The 24,204-nt window shown below is 45.7% G+C and overlaps 1 protein-coding gene across 8 annotated transcripts in view; it reads left to right on the top strand.

Moving 5' to 3' along the window:
• The window catches only part of CACNA1A (calcium voltage-gated channel subunit alpha1 A), a 300,806-nt gene that overhangs the window by 154,765 nt on the left and 121,837 nt on the right, over window positions 1-24,204 (top strand). For all 8 annotated transcript variants that reach the window (XM_088473953.1, XM_088473951.1, XM_088473954.1 and 5 more), the window contains 8 exons: window positions 1,124-1,230; window positions 15,351-15,450; window positions 15,653-15,813; window positions 16,285-16,422; window positions 19,127-19,328; window positions 19,707-19,871; window positions 20,247-20,357; window positions 22,040-22,123. In XM_088473953.1, the coding sequence (XP_088330079.1) occupies window positions 1,124-1,230; window positions 15,351-15,450; window positions 15,653-15,813; window positions 16,285-16,422; window positions 19,127-19,328; window positions 19,707-19,871; window positions 20,247-20,357; window positions 22,040-22,123 (1,068 nt within the window). The remainder of the gene's footprint in view (window positions 1-1,123; window positions 1,231-15,350; window positions 15,451-15,652; window positions 15,814-16,284; window positions 16,423-19,126; window positions 19,329-19,706; window positions 19,872-20,246; window positions 20,358-22,039; window positions 22,124-24,204) is intronic.

Genomic DNA, 24,204 nt, shown 5'->3' with positions numbered 1-24,204 from the left:
TTAGGGTAATATATAGAATATGTGATGGTTTGGGTAATATAGATAATCTATAATGGTTAAGGAAATGTAAAATATATGATGGTTATGGTAATATAGATAATATTTGATGGTTAGGGTAATATAGACAATATAGGATGGTTAGGGTAATATAGAGAATATAGGATGGTTAAGGCAATATAGAGAATTTATGAAGCTTAGAGTAATATAGAGACTATAGGATGGTTAGGGCAATATAGAGAATATATGATGGTTAAGGCAATATAGAGAATATATGATCAGTAGGGTAAAATAGAATATAGAGAGACAAAGGACCTTGGATTAGGATATATGCGAGTAGCACATGGGGTATGTGTGTGCCAGTGTGCTTTAGTGGTCATGGGTGAACAGGTAAAAGGCCAGGTAGCTGCTTGCTGTCTGTTTAGAAACTCTTCTGATCTGACTCTCATGGGGTTACTGTTTCATATGCAAGAGAAACCATGTTTTCTTAATCTAATGTTTATACCTATGGGGGGTAGATAGAGTAGGTCAGTGCAAGAATTCCTGGAATTATCCTGACAGGTTCTCTCTTTGGGAAGCGCATTGTTCCCGACAAGCATGCTAATGTTTAAGTGCAGCCAAGAGGTTAAAGGTGAATGGCATACTATCTATAAGGTCCCTGGGGGGATGAAATGCCCCAGGAACTTGGAGTGGCCGAGGGTGCACTAGGAAAGTTTTTGGGTGCCTGCGATGAAGGAATAATTCATCACACAGCAGACCTCTATTAGCTGAATCGTATGCCTTGGGAGCACTTTACTTACGATGTCTAATGAAAATGTGGCTATAGGCAATTGCTTTTATCACATCACTACCAGCCATCTGGCTGACCTAAAATAGATCTGGAGCATTCAACAAGTGTGCCTAATACAAGTAAATGATGTTTCTATTGCCTGCAGGAATCATGTTGTTTCTATACTTCTACTCCAGACCCTTCCATTTTCGTGTCCTTCGTCGGCTGATGAAACTGTGTTTTTGTTAGTGTAGAAATCCCTGTGATAGGGGTACATGCAGTTAGGTATGAGTGAGCCCTGGTATGCTCGGATCATGTTATTTTCCAACAATCTAAGGCTATCTCTTCCCTTCCTAGATGGTGGATCTGGGCCTCCTGCTCCACCAGGGAGCCTACTTCAGAGACCTGTGGAACATTCTCGATTTCATCGTAGTTTGTGGCGCTCTCGTGGCTTTTGCTTTCTCGTAAGTAGCATCCCTCCTTTTCCTTCTCCTGTAATATATATATATATATATATATATATATATATATATATATATATACACTTCAGATAAGACAGCACTCCAGAAAAAAATTATTTAAAGATGTAGTGCCTGGGTCATACAAAATATATATATATGCACTCACCTTTTTTTGGAACAAAAAAGCAACAAAGAGCCAGCCCTCACATTTAGTAGATTTATTGTGAAGGTCACGTATGAAAAATACAGCATCCAATAGTCATCAAAAGTTGGAAAACCAACTAGGATTTGGGTGAAACGGTCGTCGGGCGGACTCTGTATTTTTCATATGTGACCTTCACAGTAAATCTACTAAACATGAGTTCTGGCTCTTTTTTGCATTTTTTGTTCCAAAAAAACTGAGTGCATATATATGTGTGTGTGTGTGTGTGTGTGTGTAGAAAAGCTGAGTGTATCAATATATAACCACGGGGCCTAATTAAGAGATGCACGCTAAAGGTATTCGCAGTTGGGATCCCGAATGCAGCTGCTGTGCAAAAATATGCTAATGCTGTAAAAGGCTGGAAAGGTTTTGAGACGCCCGCCGGCGGCTTTGCGGATTCAAGCAAGTGCGTACAAATACCCAGCCGCCGTTTGCAGGTCATTCAATAATCGGCCAACTGAGTAGCCTTATGGTCATGCAGAATGGCCGCCTGAACTGAGATGTCGGTTCCACTTTACCTGCATACAGGATCGCAGATGCAGGCTGTGACACACCCCGAAAAACATCCGGGACACGCCTCTGCATTTTTTGCCTCCCCCAAATGGACCCTGACTGTCAGTCACTTTGCAAAGAAAGCCTGACAGTGAGCGGCATCGCTAAAGTACCTTAACGTGTACACAGAGTGCGACCGTGACATATGCAGCCGACCAATAATCGCCCAATTGCATAAATATCAGAATAGCGTACATCTGAATCAGGCCCTCATTTTTTCAGCAGGTGCTATATTATCTAGAAAGATTTATTTGATGTTTACTGATATGCGTATGTATATAAACCACATGGCCACGTCAGTGGGTAATGATATACTCACACACTGGTGTATAATGGCTGATAAGTCTACTGTCCGGACTCCACGAGGAGTTTGTGAACAAGAAAAGGTCTGGGAGCAATGAATAATAGATTCTAGAGCAGGCATGCAATATACTGGCCGCTGTGCTGTCTGAGGTAATAATGGTGGGGGTGCCCAAAGGTGGACAAGTCGGGCCCCGAGCAGTTTTTACTAACGCGTTTCTTTGCCACAACAATTTCATCAGGGGGAAGAAAAATCCAGTACCGACATTTTACAGGCTGGAGATACTGATTTATGTTAGTGCCAGGTATTGTTTGTATTCAGTCCAGCATTGAATGGATGCAGATATTTTAACACTACAACAAGGAACAGGGCGCATGCCAGTCTGCTGAGATCCCCTCCCTTCCACTCTATCCCCGAGAAAATAACCAGAGCCCGGGAAGGATCCTCTTCAAACAATATGCTCTGATTACAATTAAATGACTGAAGCAAAGCACATCCTCTAACAGCTCTGAATAACTCGCCAATTATTCCATGCCTTACTCACTTACAGTGCGGATTATCTGCAACGTGTTTTGTTCAATAAATAATGCAGGCATAAGATGAAGGGCATTACCACCCAGACTTCCTCTCATCCTGTACAGTGCTGTAATCGTGGGGAAAACATATAATAGTGCGCTGAGAAAAAAATGTTGCAGAATCTTTGCTATGAATTGTATTTTCAAGCAATATATATGTATATATATATATAATGTATATTATAGCATATATATTATACACATGCTTAATATATAATGTAAATAACAGTACAGTTTGGATGTACAGTATGAATGTTGTTTGATATAAAGCTACGTTCAACACCACAGTATTCCCACAAAAAGAGCTTGATATCACTACTACCTTGTGCTTAAGCATGGATATCCTTAAAACTTGGACAGTTATGGTGCCTTGAGGACTTAGTTTTGGAAATACTATTCTACTATAATGCTCAGTCTTTGGCTTCCTGGTGCCTCTATTCCCCTCCTCATATCACTACTCTGTGCTGTTGGGGACCGTGCTCCTTATACTATATAACTCTCAGTCTGTGGCTTCCTGCTGCCTCTATTTCCCAATTAATATACTACTCTGTGCTGTTGGGGATCCTGTTCCTTCTACTATATAACTCACAGTCTGTGCCTACTGTGTTAAACACCTCAGTGTATTCCTTGGCAACTACCTCTCTCAGTGTTGCAGCTATACCTCTTTCAGTGTGTTTCCCTGTAGAAGAAAATCCCATGGCTTCACAGAATACTCAGGCCATGACTACGGCTGCAACTCCATTTCCAATGGATCCCCTGCAAAACCTCACTGGATGAGTGGAAAACCAAGTGAACAACCAAGCGCAGATAATGCTATATCTGCAGGACTTGTCACGACGCCTGGAGGAATACCACCAGCGCCTTCTCACACCTTCTGGGAATTTAACAGTTCCACCTGCAGGCCCTATGCATTCAGTGCCCAGGGCAGAGGACAGCCACCTGCGAATCCCCAACTCCATGGTGTATGGAGGGGATTCCAACGGTTGCCTGGGATTCCTCAATCAAGTATCGATTCACTTCGATTTTTCCTAGACTATTTTTTTTTCTGAGAGGACCAGGGTAGCATTTATCATCTCACTACTATATGGCAAGGACCTGGCGTGAGCTGCTCTCATCTGGGAGCAAAATAGTTTCCAGGACTCTACAGCATTCATCAACACCTTCTGGAGGATCTTTGAGGAACCAGGAAGAGTTGTATCAGCGGCTCCACCGCCATTTCTCCATAGTGGGATAATACGTTGTCCAACTCCAGACTCTGGTCCTGATTCAGAGACGGACGCCCTGAAAGAGTCAGGGTTTTTTTTTTTTTTTATTGGAGTGGCCTCTTGGCCACTCGCATAGCTGTGGGTGACTATTGCGAGCGGCCAGGATGATGGTCGCGATGGTCAAGACCATCGCGACCATCGGGCTTGTGACGAGACCCTTGTGGTAGGGTCTCGTGGTATAGCCGGAAGCTCTCCCACTGACATCACTGGTGATGTCAGTGGGGCCGCCCACAAACGGCAGGCGTTCGCATGGGAACGTCTCCGTTTGTGAAGCCACCACCCCGCCACGCCTACAAAATGGGGCGAGCTGTCGATCAACATCGACAGCCGCCACTTTTGTAGTGAGTCACGGAGCGAGTGCTTTTTGCGCTCGCTCTAGGGCTCACACGCCGCGCATGCGCACTGGGCTAACAACGACCCGCTTGCGAGCGCTGTGCGCTTGTGAGCGGGTCTGAATCAGGCCCTCTGTCCTCTGAGTTGACATAGAATGACGAAGCCCTTAGCCATCTTGTGGAAGATATTGGCAAACTACATCAGGGTTGCCGTAGCATCTAGCGACCTTCTGCAGTCACTAGACTGCATGATTTCTGCTTGTATTAAGTGCGACATCCGGCTGACCAAAAGGACAGCTGAGAGAGGAGGGTTCTAGGACCTGTCACCCAAACGGCCACGTCGATACCAACCACCTCGTGAGCAATACGAAGGACCCATGCAGCTAGGTACAGCACGCCTTACCAACAAGAACGAAATTGTGCCACCTTAAGATCTGTGCCACCCCAGAGCACCTGTTGGAATAATGCCCCAAGAAGTTGGAAAAAGCCATGCCTAGCCAGGACCAGAGAGGCCGGACTAGGTAATTATACAGTAAAAGTCTTCCCTGAACCCAAACTCTCTTGGTACCGATCACCCTCAGTACCCCCAAAGGCAAAACAAGAGTACAAGAATTTAGCGATTCCAGGGCGGCCGGCAACTTTGCTGCTGACTTTACAAAAGACAGGGGTCTCCAACTTTACAAACCACCTTACCCATTCTCTCTGATCTCTGTGGATGTGGGTAAGATCCCATACATCTCCACCACACAGGGTACTACTGCTACTCTCAAATGCATCTCCTTTCTGTTCCTACCACAAGCCATCCACCCTATTGTTTTAGGGCTACGTTGCCTCATCAAAGTGGTCAAGAGAAATCCCAAGATACTATGCCACTCTGAGGTCACCACGACCCTACCCCCTCACTACTCTGTATTCTCAGACATAGTCGATAAACGGAAAGCGAAGTAGATGCCACCCCACAGTCGTCAGGATGACAGTGGGATCGACCTGGTTCCAGGAAAGTCCCCACCTCGTGGGCAGCTATTCCCACTCTCATTGCCAGAGACCTAGGCGATGTCAGAATACATCCATGAGAACCTGGCAAAGTGTTTTATTCAAAAGTCCAAATCACCCGCTGGAGCTGGGTTCTTCTAGAGCACTCCAACTACAGGAGTCTCTATTCAACTGCCTGAAAAGGGCCATGGTCTTAACCAAGCTGGACCTCGGGGGGGACTACAACCTTATCCGGATTCGATAAGTAAATGATTGTCAGACCGCTTTTAACACTAGGGACGGGCACTTTGAATAGTTGGTGATGCCTTTTGGGCTCTGCAATGCCCTGGTGGTTTTCCAGGCATTCATGAATGAGATATTCCGAGATCTCCTGCACTTGTCTGCCATAGTGTACTTAGACCATCTTTTAATCTTTTCTTCCTGTTTTGTGACCCACCGGCACATGCATGGAACTCTATGTCAGCCCCAAAAAGAACAACCTGCTCTGCCAAAAGATGAGTACAGTATTGATACAGCAAAAGTGTCATATTAGGTTTATGGGGGGCATCCACTAGACGATTTTATCCCTGTCCAACCTATTAACGATTTTCCCTTGAAGTTTCCCTTGAAAATTGATCTTCCACTCTGAACAATTTGCAAAAGATTTGCAAACGATTTGCAAAAGATCTAACGATAAACTATGTTGTTTCAATCTGTGTTTGAGAGCTTTCAGCTATAGTGGGCAGATAGTGGTTCATCGTTTGATCGTTCAGCTTGAACGATGTGTAAACGATTTGTAAGCAATCAAGTGAATTGACCTGCATGTTCAGTCGATGGAGGAGACGATCAAACGACCAGCGGGAGCGCACATCGTACATCGTTAGAAACAATTACTGCACGATTTTCAAACGATGTTTGAACGATTATCGAATGATTATCGAACGATTTTATCATTATCGTTCAATCGTTCAACTTTATCGTCTAGTGGATACCCCCCTGTATTAGTAAAACAGTTGGTGCTTTAATGATGCACTGTAGCCATGGGCAATGGAATTTTCAACTTAGTGTTTCTATATATAGTGTGTGTATGTGTTCATTCAGGTAAAGGGACATATGTGGGAAGCAGTCGGGAAGCCGATGGAGGTAATCCTGACCGTCGGCTTCTCGACAGTCTAATCCCGGCAAGGGCTAAATAAATGACAGGTGTCGAAATCCTGACGCCTGTCATTTTATCTACACAGGGAGCCCGATCGAAGGTAAGCCTGGTGCCGTGCGCGAACACCCGCTGGGTTAGGTTTAGGGTTCCCGGGGGGGACTTAGGGTTAGGCACCCCCCTGGGAGTTTAGGGTTAGGCTAGGGGAAGGGAGGGTTAGGGATAGGCTAGGGGAAGGGAGGGTTAGGCACCCCCGGGGGGAGGTTAGGGTTAGACACCCCCCCGGGGGACTTAGGTGTAGGCGACGGGGATGGGGGGGTTAGGTTTAGGCACTTAGAGGGGGGATTAGGGTTAGGCACTTGGGGGGAGGTTAGGGTTAAGCACCCCTAAGGGAGGGTTAGGGGGGAGAATAGGTTAGTGAATACTTACCTCACAACGAGTGGGATTTTCACTGCTGCCAGGATGCCGCTGTCTGGATTTGAACTGCCGGCCATTCGGCCGGCAGTAAATCATACTGAATCCACATAACTGTATGTGACATATGTGTAGCTGTAACTTATTTTATGCACTTTCAAGTGAAATGTTTACTGGTGCAGCATATTTGCTCCATCCACCTACAGTGGGACTACAGTACATCCTGTAATAGTTGCTAAAATGCATTTTGCCGAAGAAATTTACATTTATGTAAAATGTAATCATTATCCATTTGTAAAATCGAATCCATCGCATAACTTTCTATTACAGCAACACAGCAGGAACAATGTCATTCATTTCTGCTTTTGCAAAGTCCCAGACTTCTCTATATGCTGTCTAAGATGCACTGATTATATGGACTGATTATTTGTCAATGTGCCCGTTAAACACCGCCGGTTAAACAATTAGGTTGGAAGAGTGTGATAAGCTGGACGTAATAGGAGGGCTGTTTTCACAGGGTTCATCTATGTGCTCTGAGTTCTTGTCAAACGTTTCACAGTTGTTTGTGGTGTTTTTTTTTTTTTTTTGTCTCTCTGTATGATTATTTCCATCTTTTCCTACCTACACCGGCTGCCTCCTCCAGGAGCAACCAGCGGTAATGTCCATTTGTCCATGTCTTGCCTTGTGCCTAGCTCATTCACTGACCTCTTATAACTGTATTCACATTACAAACACTGCAACCGATTGTGAAATAAATACACAACCAGGGGCAAACGCAGGATTTTTAAAAAGGGAAAGGGGGGGGGGGGGGGAGAATATATATATTATAATGTTTTACTTATTAAGGAGCCACAAAGTGCCATACAAGGTAACAAAAAAAAAAAAAATACCAGAATTACAAGGTGTGAGTACTCACAAGGGTCAGAGAGGTGGCCAGACAAGGAGAGAATGCTTCTTCTTGCAATTCTTTGACGCATTGCTGGGGAAGGAGGCAGCAAATAAGTATTAGGTGTTCAGAATATAGTAGGGTCAAGCAGAAGGACGTCTGGATCAACTAGTAGATCACAATTACTTTGGGACTGGAGCTGAGCCTGAGATGGGGGGCAGGGCCGGGTTCCTTGCATCATTAGACCCTTCCCCAGAGGCACAATGCCGTGATTTGCACATCTATGGGGAGTGTGCGGGGCTAAAATCATGCGAATCAAACCCTCAGACTACCCCACGGTCCCATGAATCGTGGAGAGATGAAGCGAGGGTGCAGGGCTACGATCGTGCCAGGGGCTAGCAAAAAAAACCCCAAAACACATTTTGGTCCATTGCGCCGCCGCCGACAAAAAATAGCTGGCGTGAAGAAGAAGAAAGCCCAAATTTTATTGATCACTTTCATAAAGTTGATGCACAATCAAGTCAGTAATTGTTCACAATCACTACACAGCCCTAAAGGACATATCATCCTCCAATTACCTAGATAATCATGTATACTTAGATGTTTTTCAGTTTGCAATTGCGTTTCCCGCCAAAGCTAGGACAATTTAAGGTCCTAGCCCACCACCAGCCGCAGAAAAACTCCACAAACAAGGCCATGCCACTATTGGACAGACGCACCCCATCAGACCTGTACAGTGACTGTACCCTGGCATCCAAAAGAGAGAAATTGCCAACCCTTCTGTTGACCTGTCCTCTAGCCTCCTGCATAGCCATCCCGGATCTAGCCCACCAGCACCTTCTAGGAACTATGTTAGACCACACTTGCTGGACCAGGATCATTTCATCAGGAGCTCAGTTAAATCCATCTTAATAGCAGCAAATGGACTCAGACCACTCAATTTGCCAAGGTCATTGCCCCCAAGATGGATCACCACTGTGCTAGGGTAACCCCACAAATTTTCAGCTCTAATCAATTCCGCTCAACTGTGCCCACAACATACCCCTCTTCCCTAACCAATGAAACCTACCTAAATTAATAGAAAAAACTAACACTCTATCTTTAAAATAAACCCCAGCTCCATGGTCCACGTGTATCTGGCCATGCCCTTGGCATCTGTAACGGAAAGCAATTGTCAATAAGAAGGAAACATAATGGAAAAAAGATCCCTTATCCTAGATAACCTCCAATAACGAGCACACACGATGTTCAGAACCCATGGTGGGGTTACAAATAAAAAACCTGGTCTACTACATCATATTAAAAGGATTAGCACATTTATATTGACCTGAGTTAAAAAAAACCTCCAGAGGAAGATCCCCCCCCCCCCCAACTCATCATAAATCGTGATGAGCGAGAGCACCCATCTGTCTATTTACCCCGTTTTATGTAACTTTTCTAACTATCGCTTTTTTTTCCCGGGAGCCACGATGTTAGTAATGGCTAACCCTGATGCGGCAGCAGTGGTTGTCGCTCCAATCTGAAAAGAGTGAGAACCGAAGGTCTGAAAATCCAACCCCCCAAGTCTGAGATACATTTCTTGAATATTACCACTGTCGTGCATCAACCAGGCAGACCCATGGGCTTGCTTTAGAGATACATAATGGGTCGCCAACCACAGTGGGCAGAAATCTTTATATCTCATGAGGTGACAGGGAAATCCACTGAACTCTGGGCGTGATTCAGAGACGGACGCTAATGAGATCGCTACTGCGTTCCCGTACGCACAATATGCTAATGTCAGCAAAGATTGCCTGAGCATCAAGATGCCCACTGCTGCCTTCTCACTTGCGCGTGAGTACACATACCTGCGTAAACATCGGTAATATTGAAGTACATCGGCAGCCATCTTACCCTTGTGGCAGGTTTGACCTGCCGCAGCCATGGCGGCTCTTCTGACACGCAGAGCTGAGTATGCAATTGCAGTGGCTAATTTATGCACGCCCAGGTAACAGCCTTTAATCGGACAGGCACGCCTGCGTTTTTGTGACCGCTCCCCATTACCACCCCTAAACACTGGCAGTCTGTCACTCACTTGGCGATGGTTTCCTCTGTGCACACGTGATCGCAATGCCATCGCAGTGCACGCGCAGTGTGGTGAATACGCATTTGCAATGTCAACAAAATCGCTCAATTTGCGAGAAAATTGCATTAGCGTCTATCTCTGAGTCAGGCCCCATTGTCCGTCTGATGGTTTTAGACTGGAGAATTTTGTATAAAAGCCCAGACTCTCTGATGGTGACAATATCGCACAGCAAACCGATGTCAGTTGAGGCCCTATAAGAAGCCACCAGCTACTCTATCCGAAAAGCTCCCAAGTGAGCAAAAGCAAAAGCCACCTGCAAAAGGGCAACCTCAAAGGGGCTGCTAGCGACCATTCAAATTAGACAGCATTAGTGGGCTGCTAGTCACACCATTCAAATTGGACAACATGTGTGGGTCAGTATGACTTCTTACATCTCTTTGTCCAGATTGATGCCTACCCAAGCCTTTCAGAGCCTTTGATATAAGAAAACCCTTAGTGACATGTTAAATTCAGGAAAAAAGAAATACAGTACTTAGTAGAGCGCCACCCATGGATTCCTTAGAACGTCCTGATGCAGTCTAATAGTGCCTGCCTGCTGGATTTACCTGGGTTAGTCTCTAGGAAATTTAGCCACGCTTTACAAGCAGCACTGTACTTGTGGCATGTGGCAGGAACTAGGGAATTAATTGCGAGGCCTTCGATGTTGGCTTGAGGACCTGCCAGACATGAGATGAACATTCCACACCAGCTAAACAGGCCAGAGGCGCTAGCAGCCAGAACTTATCCCATTGAAACCTAGACAACACATCTGCCACCAGATTCTCAGCTCCTGGCACGTGTCACGTTGTTAACGACACAGGCTTCAGGGTTCAAGGAAGACCCTGAAGCCTGTGCCCCCAGCCGCATCTTTAACAGCTGCAACTCAGGGCTAGGCAGTTTCTCCCTTCGTCATATTCAGACTCCATTGAAATTGTGCACAAAAACCTAACATATTGACAGGGCCTCCCGAATATCTTTGGAGAGGTGCACTAGATGATGCAGTAGCCTAGTACCCACAGTGTCCCACTCCAGCCAACAGCAGAGGATCCTACCCATGGGTATAACCCTGCACATGAAATTAATTAGACTCAGCAGAGACTGCGCGCACCCCTCAGAGGGGTGGAATGTACCCCCAAGGCACTCTGCCAATAATGCCCGAAACTTGCTAACCTTGTCCGGTGGTAGCCTGCAGCACCCCGCTACTAAATATATCTCAATTCACAAGTAGGAGAGACAGCTAGAGGGTCCCTCCTCTTTCTCATGTGCCACGAACACACCGAAATGGCAAAACAGGGCCTTGGCTGAGAATATAGTTTACTTGCAACCCATTGAAACGGCAAAGTTGAAGAATAAAAAAAATCATCTAGGTAGTGATACCCATATGATGGAGGTGCCAGCTTGAACTGCCCAGTGCGGAAAAGTGCTGAATATCTTGTAGAAAGCACATGAAATCGCACAGAACATAGGCAAGCACTTGTCAATGTAATACCGTTCTGCAATTTGAAACCCATGAATTGGAAAGAAGAGTAGTGTAGAGACAGCACCCGGAAAGCCATTAACGCCAAGTCGAGTGCTTCACCAATTGACTGGTGCACTAACCTACATTGACTATCATAGAGGGCATCATTTACAGACAGCCCGGTAGCGTGTGACATGTCTTGGATAAGGCGAAACTTGCCCCGGGCTCTTTGGGGACCACGCTCATGGACAAGATGCAAAAATTTGGTATGGGAGGCAACTCAAAGGGGCCGGCCATTCCGCCTAGGGACAGTTTCTTCTCCACTTTCAAACTGATTTGGTCGGGAAAATCCCTAACGGACTTAAGGTTTTTAGGGGAACCCACCTGAATAACAGCCGATATGGACAACTGGTATCCGAAACAAAACCCATCCAGCAAGAAGACGGCTGTCTGCTTATCTGAGTAGCGGGAGAACCATCTGATCATCGCAGCAAAGTTAATTGGGGACTTGGCCAACTGCAGGCGGCCCTCCGGTGCCCCTCTTGTAGCTTGCTCATCCTGTTTAGCCTCTATCTCAATATTTGGCAGAATGTGGGAGGGCCGGCCACAGCTCTTCTTATTTCCCTGCCTCTCCCAAAATGGCCACCGTGCCCTGGAGAGGTAGGACCCCAACTCCCACTGCCCATGCCTGATCCGGCTATATAAAGTTCTTTGCAATGGTGAAGTTTGGCCAACCCCCCACTGTGATCTCCGGCTGTCCCAAAGGACAGCGCCTATAGGACCTCATTCAGAGCCGGACGCTATTTGCGGTCGTTCGTTCAGAAAAAAGGGGTGGCTATTCAAATGAACCGTTCTCTCTTTGCGGTCTGTTCACGCCTTTATGTCTGAACGAGCGAACAAAACTTGCGGTCGTTTTTTGGATAACTACGCCCCCTGGCCGCTCGCATCCTACGTCATGTCCGCTATTTATTAGATTAATCGAGTACATCGACCAGCGTATGAACTGCTCGCTATTCTTGTGGTTGCTTTTTCCTACCGCAATCTTGCGAGCAGTTCTGACTATAAAATAACCCAGTGACGTGGTCAGTGACGCTGCTGTATTAATTATGCACACCCATAAAACGCCCGTTTTCACCTTTAAGCACGCCTGCGTTCGGATCTCCACTCCCCGTTTTCAAGCACCTTCCCGTTACCACCCACATACGCCTTCTCCTGTCACTCAAAATAGCAGGCATTCACTATTTAGCAAACAAACGATTTTCGGCCGCACTGACTGGTTCGCGCATGCGTATTATGATCCGTACGCATGCGCAGTTGGGCAAACATCGCTCGGAACGAACGAGCGGCCGCTTACGAGCGGCTGTGAATCAGGCCCTTAGCACGGGATGTTTCCTGTTCCTCTCTCTGGTCACTCTTTCTGGTTTCTGTACCAAAGAGGGGAACTGGAGACATGCGCAGCGGAGCGACGCCATCATCGGCCGCCATTGGCCAGACACACCATCTTTGGCAGTGAGGGAAGCGGACCGGAGAAAAAACATCTTCACTGACCAGACTGCCAGAGGACCAGGTAGGGACAGCTAGGGTCAGCTTAGCACGTCCTTTACATTAGGCACTGGAACTGTTGCCCCCAAAACATTGAGCATTACCTGCACTACATGTCTCCCACAAAAAGTCTTAAAAGACTACACTACATATGTTTATAAAGATTTACTGTATACATATCTATTTTATGCTATGTGCCTCTAATATCACATGAGCGCTTGTTTACTCTTTTACAATGAAACTGTTTTTACTCTTTTTACTGAGCTGTCCTTACACATCATACAAGCAGGGATAATATTACTGTAATATATAATACACCATAAAGGTATTAGGAATAACTACACTAATAAATGACAAAAGTCCAGAACGCTTACAATCATGGTGATTACTACTCTCCATAAACAATTACACAATACTAAAACAAGACTGGGTATTAATGAACAGACACGTGAGAGGGCCCTGCATGAAAGCTTACACTCTATAGGAAAATAGGTGCTTGATGCATGGGATATGTCTATTCTTCTGGGGGGATGCCCCCTACCACTTTACAACCACTTCTTTCATTAAATTTATTCTTTCCATTTTTCTCTTAAATTATTGCTCGTTTTGCCCTTGTTTATGGTTTAAACTAATCATGAGTGCACTGCAGGTGGGGCAGATATAAAATGTGCAGAGAGATCTAGATTTGGGTGGGCTTGTGTCCAAACTCAAAACTAAATAGCCGTGTTAAGGCCCCCATACATCAGCAATTGATTGCAGCAATCGTGCAATCTGCAATCGATTGTGTATAAAAATCTTTCCCTTTTTCAATCGATTGCAGATATGCCACAATCGATTGAAAAAGGGAAAGATTTTTATACACAATCGATTGCAAATTGCACGATTGCTGCAATCAGTTGCTGATGTATGGGGGCCTTTAAGCTGGGTACACACAAGACTATTTTTTTAAACGATTTGTCATATTCCAATGGATTTGAAACGAGAAATCGTTAAAATTTTCCAGTGCGTACGCACTATTCACGCTCCTGCGAGGTCGTCTGTCTCATCTTCAGGTCTATCGTACATGCTGCTTAATCTGAGGATATCGTCAATGATTTTCCTCAAATTGTGCAGTGTGTACGCACTACCGGATGACCAGCAGATTTGATAACACTATATCGGGACGACCATCGGATCGTTTGCGCATCATCTAATGTGTACCCAGCTTAACAAATAAAACTGAACAGCATTTGTGGGCTACATGTAGTTGCAAGCATGGTTTGGCAAATTGCAAAGTCATTTGTTTTGTTTTTTTATTGCTTTGCTCTAGGAGGCTAATTTAGCTGTGCACTGCTGAATACAGGTTCCCGATTATCGGGAATCTGGGCATACGCAGGACCCATTCTGTGAGTGTGCAGAATGGGTCCTGCTAACACGCACGCTAGCCCTTGAATGCCTCTGCCTGATTGACAGGCAGAGGCATTTAAGGGGTGGGGCGGAGGCGGCCGGCGTTCCCGGGAGTGGCCAGCCCAGAGACTGCGTGGACGTACGCAAGTGCTGGGCTCACATGCCGGGCCAGTCTGAGTAAGCTGAGGCTTACTCAGCTGGCCGGCCACCCGGCGCCGTCCCCCTTCGTGACCATCGATAGTCACAATGGTGATCCCAGCACTGCGACCTCCGTTGCACAGAGATTAGACTAGAGGGGGACACTGTTATGGGTTTGCGCTGTGCGACATTCCCTTGGCAGTTCCACGCAACAGTTTCTCAGGGATAGCAGACATTTAATGAAATTGCTGATAGCGGAAGGTAAGGTGTAATTGTAAGGTTGCTCTGGATTAAGGTACTTGGGGAATACTTAGTAATGTAAATGGAAGTCCTGGGGGGGAAGTCTGTGTTATCGGAACAGCTGGTAAATGCTCCAGAGAATTTCTGACATGAAAAAAACAGGGACTGAAAATATGCAGCTTTGCTAACAATACTCTTATGTGTTTTTCTTTTTCTCATCTCTTGTTCCTCTTCTATCTAAATTTCTCATCTTACCGATCTGTTTTTTTATACTACGCTCTTTCTGTTCTTTTGCACTCTTATAATGTCTGCCTTTGTCTCATGGCATCTTTATTACGTTGCATGGCATGGTTATTTTTTTCCACACTTATCTTTCTGTCTCTCTTCTTAATCCAACTTTTTCATTCTCCTCGTCTGTTTTCTATATTTCTTTCCCCTTTCTCCAACACTCCTGTAATTCTACCCCTATAACTATAACTCTTCTCTTTTCTCTGAGAGCTTTTCTTCACTCGTCTTTCTACCTAACATCCCCCTCCTGATTACTTCTGCCTCTTCCTCTTTCTCCTCCTCTCTTTTTCTCTTCCTCTCGGGTCTCCCAACAGAGGTGGAAGTAAAGGAAAGGACATTAGTACTATCAAATCCTTGCGCGTCCTCCGTGTCCTGCGGCCGCTGAAAACTATCAAGCGACTGCCCAAACTAAAGGTTGGTGCAACGTAAAGAATCTGAATGGCTCTCCATGATCAGATCTCAGTAACGTATATATACACTATATTCTGCGGACCTGTGGATTTATCAGAAGATAATGGTATTGCCCAAAACGTAGATCCTGTCCCCTCATGATTAAAAAGATTTGCCTTCTCCACCTGACGAACTGTGATGGAGCCGCTGTCTCTTTACCTTTCAGGCCGTATTTGACTGCGTGGTGAACTCTCTGAAGAACGTCCTGAACATTCTCATTGTGTACATGTTGTTCATGTTTATATTCGCTGTGGTGGCCGTCCAGCTTTTTAAAGGGAAGTTTTTCTACTGCACGGATGAATCAAAGGAATTTCAGAGAGACTGCAGGCAAGTGACCACTTTACTGAAACGCGTTTCACTTTCAGGGTTCCTCAGGATCTTCTTAGTATTCCAACCTGCTCCATCCCTGGCAGATGCAGAGTATGTCCTGTACTGGGTCTCACTTTAGCTGCTATTGCTATATAGCTTTGTTGGGCTGCTAGTTTTTCTCACAGTCTCTTACACAGCATTGTGTTTAGCAAGTGCATTTATCTGGGGTCTATGAGAAGGAGAGCATTTTACGAATCAGAGTGTCTGGAAATTAAAATAGTGTAGGATACATAATTACAAGGCAGGACAGAGCATCCATGGTCTTTTTCACACCGGTCATATAAAAGGAAGCCATAGAGATAATTCACCTCCAGTTTAGGTGTATTTAACACTCATATAAACCCACTGCTGGTGAAGGCAGACTGTTATGGGCACTATCCTCCCTCTCTTCAATATGAAGCATAATTGTATCTTCGTCTGCCCATCTAGGGGAGAGTATCTGGTGTATGAGAAGAACGAAGTGAAGGCACAGAAGCGAGAGTGGAAGAAGTGGGCATTCCACTATGACAACGTGCTGTGGGCCCTGCTCACGCTCTTCACTGTGTCTACAGGCGAGGGCTGGCCAGAGTAAGTAACGGTAGCTGTATGTAGGTATGGAACTATGTGTATATATTTATATTTGTGTGTATTTGTTTATGTATGAGTATATGGCTCAAAAGGTTATTACACCGGTATGTGTTGGTGCACTCTCAGAAGGCGTATTGCTCTAGTGGCTGATCAGGTGTATGAGAGAGCCCTTGAGTCGTGCAACTATTGGCTGGGACATAAGGAAACCCATACGCGTTACTGGGTCTTCATCAGAGACATCCCCTCCATGAAGAAATATGGACTTGGCTTCTGGGTTTCCTAAGATCATCATCCCAAGAGCAGGGCCATCTCTTCCATTGGGCGTGTTGGACAGTTGCCCAAGGGCCCGAAGCGTGTAGGGGCCCGCCAACCCGCCCCCCTGCTGCTGCAGCCTGTTGGGAAATTTGTGATATTTTTATAAGCTGTCCGCCGGTGCCCTGTATTCTGATCTAACCTCCTCCACCCCTTCCCTCCACGTTGACGAGTACTCACCTCAGTTCCAGTTTCACTTCATCCGCCGGCTTCAGACAAGTCAGACAGAGTCTCTCTGCATGTGTGGGAGGTCTGCTGGGCATGCAGGAGGTTAATTTTATTGACCATTTAAATTTTTTTCCCGTGAATGGGTGGGCAGGGGCCCCAGTGCATTGCTTTGCCCAGGGCCTACACTGCTGTTAAGACAACCCTGCCCAAGAGCCCCATTAGTTGTCTGCTGACTACTTGAAGAAGAAGAACGATTAGACTGAGCAGAATAAAAAGGAAGGTTGAGTGACCTCCGGCACCCAGCTACACACCGGCACACACACCACATGGAGCACAGGAAAAGGAACAGGAAGAGATCTACACACTAAAGGAGATGCCAGATGTGAGGAAATTGTTGAATAACCACCAAAGCAGGAAATTGGAGATCAAGACCTGGCCAATATTTTACGTAACTGCCCACTTCTCACTCCCTGTGGCTGGCTTAAATATCAATTTATAATGAAATAACTTAACTGGAAGAGGAGATAGTGCATCCGTTGCCCCGATTACCTATTCATACCGCGGCAGCCCCTCCAGTCCCACACAATATATTAGCAGCTTTGGGAAAATGTGAATACCCAAACGTCTACCTAACTCCAGGCGCTCCTTGATCATCTGCATTGGCTGCTTGTTCTGAGCACAGATATGTGAGAGGCCGCAATCTCCAATTAGGGAAATTTTGAGTCAGAAAGCTGCAGGATTCACCTAAATTGCAGGGATAAATATTAAAGAAGAGCCTCAATATGTTTTTTAGAAGGTCACAGGAGGCCACCAAGACAAAGGAAAAAAGGCCTTACAGTCTGCAGCTGACAATTGTGAAGGTGGACCAGGTAACTGAGGCGTTTTGGTACCATGTCAAAGAACAGTGAAGATGGGTTTTTTTTGGTGGAACATGCAGATGAATGTTAATAGCTAGTTCCTTCCAGGCAATAAAAGCCCATTGGTCAGGACATGAGAGATAGATCCTTAGGAATTGCTCCTGGGACTCAGCTGGTCCGCTGGACTGGAGGGACAGTGTGTGCGAATCAGGGCACACATCCAACTCCTCCTGATATGATGATCTTCTCAGGTACCCCATAAAAGACAAAAGCTACCTCTGATAACGTTACTGCCTTTTGAAACTGGTAAATCAGCAATGAAACCCACCGGCCATGGTTTAGTTGATACCATATACAGTAGACAGTGGTGGTAAGTGTTGGACGGTGCAAGAAGATGGGATCTGTTATGGACACACGCATACATCTGAATTTATTTTGCGCCACTGTGTATTCCTTTAAATTATATCCAGCGGTTTGTCTGGTTCCAGAATAGTCTGATCTTGTCTTTGGAAGAGTGGACCATGGAGAGGTTCTGCAAATGGTAGTTTGTACAACAATAAAGTTTTGGTTATGAAAGGATCTCTAGTTTCTGAGGTTTACAAGAGTAGAAAAAGCATGAGGGTGCACTTACATTCCTAGAACCTGGAATTTGTATCAGAACAAAATTAACTAAAATAAATAGCAGTGCCTAAGTACGGCACCTACTCTAACATAAGATCTATCAGCTAATAAAATGAAAGATTGTGAAGAGTCCAGATCCTGGAATAGAAGGTTGAGTGTTCTGGCAGATTCTTTGGGCCAGTGCTCCCTTTGTAGTCAGGGCAGCAATAGAGGCCGTGATAGAAGAGTTATCCTTGATAAATGAATGGCAGCAGGGATTGGACTGGTCCACAGGGGTACAGGGGAAATCCCTGGTGGGCCCTCATTGACTGAAGGCCCAGCCTTCCTCTAAGGGTCAGGTTCCAGACTGTGCATTAGTATTATACACTGTTACTCTATTTGTAGGTCAGTTACCTGGTGGAACAGGGGCATTGATAAACATGGGTGCTTGGTTCTATTCTATAGATAATACACCAAGATTTGACCTCCGGCAAACAATGTGTTGTTGACAGATATATTGTCCATTACCTATACAGTAAACTGTGTTTCTCGATGCTGCACCAGTAGTAAATATAGTTTAAATCTGTATATTTTACATGAAACAAAAGGACATATATCCAACTCAGTATGAGCCCCTGAGTGTGTAAACTGTTCAACAGAAATTTCTGTGTCTCTTCTGTCACTTTCTCACCTTGATATGCAATATAATGCGTACCCCATTCTTCCTCTGATGCCAAACATGTCCGTTCCTCCCTGTGTTTCCGCAGTGTTCTCAGACACTCTGTGGACGCCACCTACGAAGACCAAGGTCCCAGGCCTGGATTCCGTATGGAGATGTCCATCTTTTATGTTGTTTATTTTGTGGTTTTCCCTTTTTTCTTTGTCAACATTTTTGTAGCCTTGATTATCATCACTTTCCAGGAGCAAGGGGACAAAATGATGGAGGAGTACAGCCTGGAAAAGAATGAGGTGAATAACTAAAGCCACACAGATGGGAGTCGCACTCATGAGCTGAGCCATAATATTACCTTCTACCGTTATAACGCTACTGGTTGTATAATACAATCCTGTGGGGGAGGGGTATTCTCCAAAGTATTATAAGACAAAAAAAAAAAGAGAAACGCGTTATCATATAAAATTAAGTTACAATTTGCTATCAAAGTCTTTATTATTTTGCAAATAAAAGGGTAGTTTCAATTCCATTAAAAATACAAGCTATTATTATTACTATTATAATGTTTATTTTCCTCTTCTCTCCGCCCTTTCCGTAACCTATTTTATCTCTCTATTCTGATTCTTTCTTACCCCTCTCCTTTTTATACCCACCCCCCCCTTTTATATTTGCAGAGAGCCTGTATTGATTTTGCTATAAGTGCCAAGCCCCTCACACGCCACATGCCGCAAAACAAGCAAAGCTTTCAGTATCGGATGTGGCAGTTCGTGGTGTCTCCCCCTTTTGAATACACAATTATGGCGCTGATCGCCCTGAACACCATTGTGCTGATGATGAAGGTAAGAGCACAGCAAGATTTCTGCAGGAGGGGAGAACTTGAAAACCAATAAATGTTTACAGAAGCGCCAGATGTTATAGACTAGTTTCAAGATTACTTTGTTGCTCACCGAGTAGGAGCTGGTACTGTATGTAGAAGGCCAGGCGTGTGCCGGAGGTAGGGAATACAATGATTAGGATAACAGATTCGCTGTCTCCTGTATATGGTTGCCTGATAAGGAGGGGCTAGTGAGGACACGGCGTATATTATTATATCCAATGACGAAGTTAGAGGCAGATGGAAGCTCCTCAAAAGACAATTCCGGGGGAATTAGACCATAAAGCAATGACCTTGTCTCAGCAATATGGATATACTGACTCCCAACTCTCTCTTGTAGTTTTATGGATACTCTAATACATATGAACAAGTGCTGAAAACTTTTAACGTCGTCTTCACGTCTCTCTTCTCGCTGGAGTGTCTGCTGAAGATCATGGCTTTCGGGGCACTGGTGAGTCCCTCTTCTGTTCTAATCGCACTTGTACATTCTCTAGTCCACATTGCTTAGTTCCAGAACGGCCACACGGTGGTTTTCATCAGGCATCTACGGCAAAAGTTTATACTTGTTGACTTGTGTGGAACGTACACAATATTGTGCATTATTTTAAGATTGAGGGGATAGATAACAGATGTTAATTTTTGATGTCTGCAGCGGAAAGGCCACGGAAAGGATACTTGCCCTGTAGGAACCCAGCCAGTCTAAAGCATGGAGTTGATTGATCCTGGGTGTAGTACTTTTTTACCAAAGCAATGGTCAGAGGGCCTGATTAGGAGATGGACGCATTGCCTTTGTTTACACCGTCGAGCGATTGTCGGTAATCTGCGCATGCGCCTGAGTCGCACTGCACACGCGTCAAGTTCCATCGCCGTCATCGCTTGCAGTGAGGATTTATAATTATCACGGTTGACAGGAAAAGGCCATTTGCGGGCGGGAACGAAGGGGGTTGGCGACTCAAACACAGGCGCGGCGCAACCGTTTTCGAAGCATGCCTCTGCCTGCGACTGCGATCACGTACACAAGTGGAAATGTCTCCAGCGCCTTAGTTCCGTTGGCCAGTCTGCACTCAGCAGTCCCATAATCGGCTGATCGCGCTGTATGCAGTCGCTTGGATTTGCAAAGCTGTTGGTGGGTGTGTCAATACAAATCCCAAAGGCTATGAAATTTGCATATTTTCGACACAGCCGATGCATACAAATGGCAGCAGCGGCGGTGGCATTAGCGTCAGGGGCGTATTTATAATGGGTGCAGGGTATGCGGTGCACACGGGCTCCTGGGTCCAGGGGGGGCCCGCACTGCACACCCTGCACCCATAAAAACGTACCTCTCTGGAGTCCCACGTGGGCTCCGGTGTCTGCGCCTGTAAAATCGGCCGGAAAATGGCAGCCGCGGCCATTTTCCCATCTTTGCGCATGTGCAGTACAGGGAAAATGGCCTAAATGGCCATTTTCCCGGTGTCCTGTGCATGCGCTATAGACTCTGGGCACACTCTAGTGCCCAGAGTCTATATGTGCGACGCTGGCCGCGCACCGCTCTGTGCGCAGCCAGCCGCCAAACGGAGAGGAGGGGGCTCGTGTCGGAGAATGCACATGGGCCCCCTCCTCTCTAGAAACGCCCCTGTTTAGCGTCCATCTCTAAATCAGGACCATAGTTACCAACATATCAATATAATTTCTATTGGCCCTGAAAAAAAAAAATAATAATAAATATATATATATATATATATATATATATATATATATATATAAACAAATTCATTTATAAGATGTACTACTCAACTACTCACTAACTTCAGGTTGTTTTCTGGACTTTACAAGTTAATATGTATTACAGATTACAGAGAGCATCTTAAGTGCAAAAAACATGTCACTTTCTAAAGAACATATCATAAAGGGATTGTGGTGCTGAGACTGTCCCATGTGCGTAACACACTTATATACAGTATATGGGGACTATACAGAGATTCTAATTGCAGACTTGCAGTTGGTAATACTGTATATGAAAGTGTGGCTGCTTTATTCTTTGTCTTTAATTTATGTGCATTTTTCAAATACAATATGCGATGCACTTTTTTTTCCAATGCTACAGTCATCAGTTTTCATCTCACTTCACAGTTTTGGGGTTTTTTGTTGCAGAACTATTTCCGCGATGCTTGGAATGTCTTCGATTTTGTGACAGTCCTTGGCAGCATTACAGATATCGTAGTCACGGAGTTCTTGGTAAGTGCATATGAGTGGGATGCGATGTATGGGTTCTCTCTGACGTGCATCTCTGGGGGGTGTTCAGGGCTCGATTCAGACCCGCTCGCTAGATGCGTTCGCACGCAGCCAAAGTATGCAAATCCCGCGATCGCACAGCATGGCATGAGCACGCCCACTATGTCTTGGTGTGCGATCGCGCTGTGTATGTAGACGCCCACCAGCCTGTCTTAAGACGCCCGCTATTCCTTTGCAATACACGTCATCTCCAGGAAGTGTATGCAACAATCGGTCACATCGACTACCATCGGATGCATATGCTGCACTTGTGGCTGACCATACCCTACCGCAAGCACTGCGAGTGCTTCAGTGTAAAATTCAGCCATGTGACGTGTACTATGACGCTGCGTCTTAATTATGCACGCATTTGAAACGGCGTTGAGACGCTCAGACACGCCTGCGTTCGCACCACCACTCCCCCGTTTCCATCGACCAACCCCTGTCACCACCCACAAACGCCTGTCAGTCAAGCTGGCGAGGCGTCTGTACTCAAGGGGCGATCGCTTCGCAATCGCATAGACTGGTTCGCGCACGCACACTGCGATGCGTACCCATGCGCACATTGCAAACATCGGCAGGCTGCGTGCGAAGGCATCCTAGCGAGCGGGTCTGAATCGGGCCCTCGGTGCCTAGCCAAGAGCGCTAGCTAACCAGATCCTCACAGCGGGCCAGTGTATCCATGTCTGCTCTCCAGAGCGTAGTGTATATGGGAGTGCGTGCTGCTGCATTGATCCCCCATAAAATGATGTTGGTGACAAGCTACATTACTGTATATGGGAATATATTACAGGGCAATATACACAAGGATTGCAAATCTGTTTTTCATATTGATCTTAGGTGGATTTGATTTGTCATGCCCCAAAGGGAAATACGTTTTGCCTGTACGTCATGCTTTGTGGGCATCAACTTCAATATGGTACAGCATTACAAGGCTAAATAAAATGATGTCCCTAATCTATGGATACTGGTGCATGGAGAAAAGTGCTGTCAGCCATCACTCAGACTGGAGCTCATTTTTTGCCACTGCAGTTTATGAACAAATTGGATGCTATGTGCTATAGCGCCAGGTTTCATGTACAGTATACCCCTGAATGCATTACACATACACACCCTGCACTATGGGGTTAATTCATTTAGGAGCGAGTCTGCGAAAGGGAGTTTGTATCATGAAACTCACAGACATCAGGTAAATATGTGCCCCCCCTCCCCTGAGAAACGCGAGATGCCAATTCACAGGCTGGGAGAAGTGTATGAAAAAGTGGCGAAACCATCCTGGATGCCCAAAAAAGTGACAGCTGAGATGGCAGGACCATATAAAAGGCTGATAGTGGCCATAAGGAAAGTACTGGAGCTTCTTAATAGGCGTCAAATGGCTGATTTCTGCACTTTTTATTAATGGTTGAAAAATATATAGCAAACAAGTGTTTCTCAGCAAAGTAATGGGGTACATGCAAGTTTGAATAAACACTTTTATCTCTCATCATCACTTATGGCCTGAATCAGACAGGGACGCTATCCGCAGTGCGCTCGCTATTGCCGATGGTTGCTAATCTACGCAGGCGTATGCATCGCAGTGCGTGTGCCCGAACTACACTGTGCGATCACAGATCCCTCGCTCGCCCAGCAAAACCAGCCCAGCGGAGTGAGTGACAGGAGAGGCCGTTTGTGGGTGGTGACAGGGGCAGTCCAGTAAAGCCGGGGGGTTGGAGATGCGAACGCAGGCGTGCCCGAGTGTTTCAACGCCGTTTTAGAGGCGTGCATAATTAACAGGCAGCGTCATAGGACACGTCACAAGCCATTTTATTCCTCTGTTTTCCTCGCGATGCTTGCGGTAAAAAAAAAAAGCTACCACAAGCGCTGCGTTCACATCCGATAGTGGTTGATGTACGTTCCAGGAGATGACGTGGGGCAGTGGGCAGCTCTGTACTCGCTAAGGGGAGTCTGCATACACAAAGTGAACGCTCGTACGATGGGCGTGCTTATGCCTTGGCGAGCGATCGCTCCCCGCCGCGTCACTTTCAAATATTTGCATACGCATCATG

Source organism: Taudactylus pleione, unplaced genomic scaffold (genome assembly GCF_031769625.1).
Source record: "Taudactylus pleione unplaced genomic scaffold, aTauple2 ptg000145l, whole genome shotgun sequence".
NCBI classification, from domain to species: domain Eukaryota; kingdom Metazoa; phylum Chordata; class Amphibia; order Anura; family Myobatrachidae; genus Taudactylus; species Taudactylus pleione.
The sequence above is the reverse complement of the archived record's forward strand: the minus strand, read 5'-3'. Positions and strand labels throughout refer to the sequence as shown.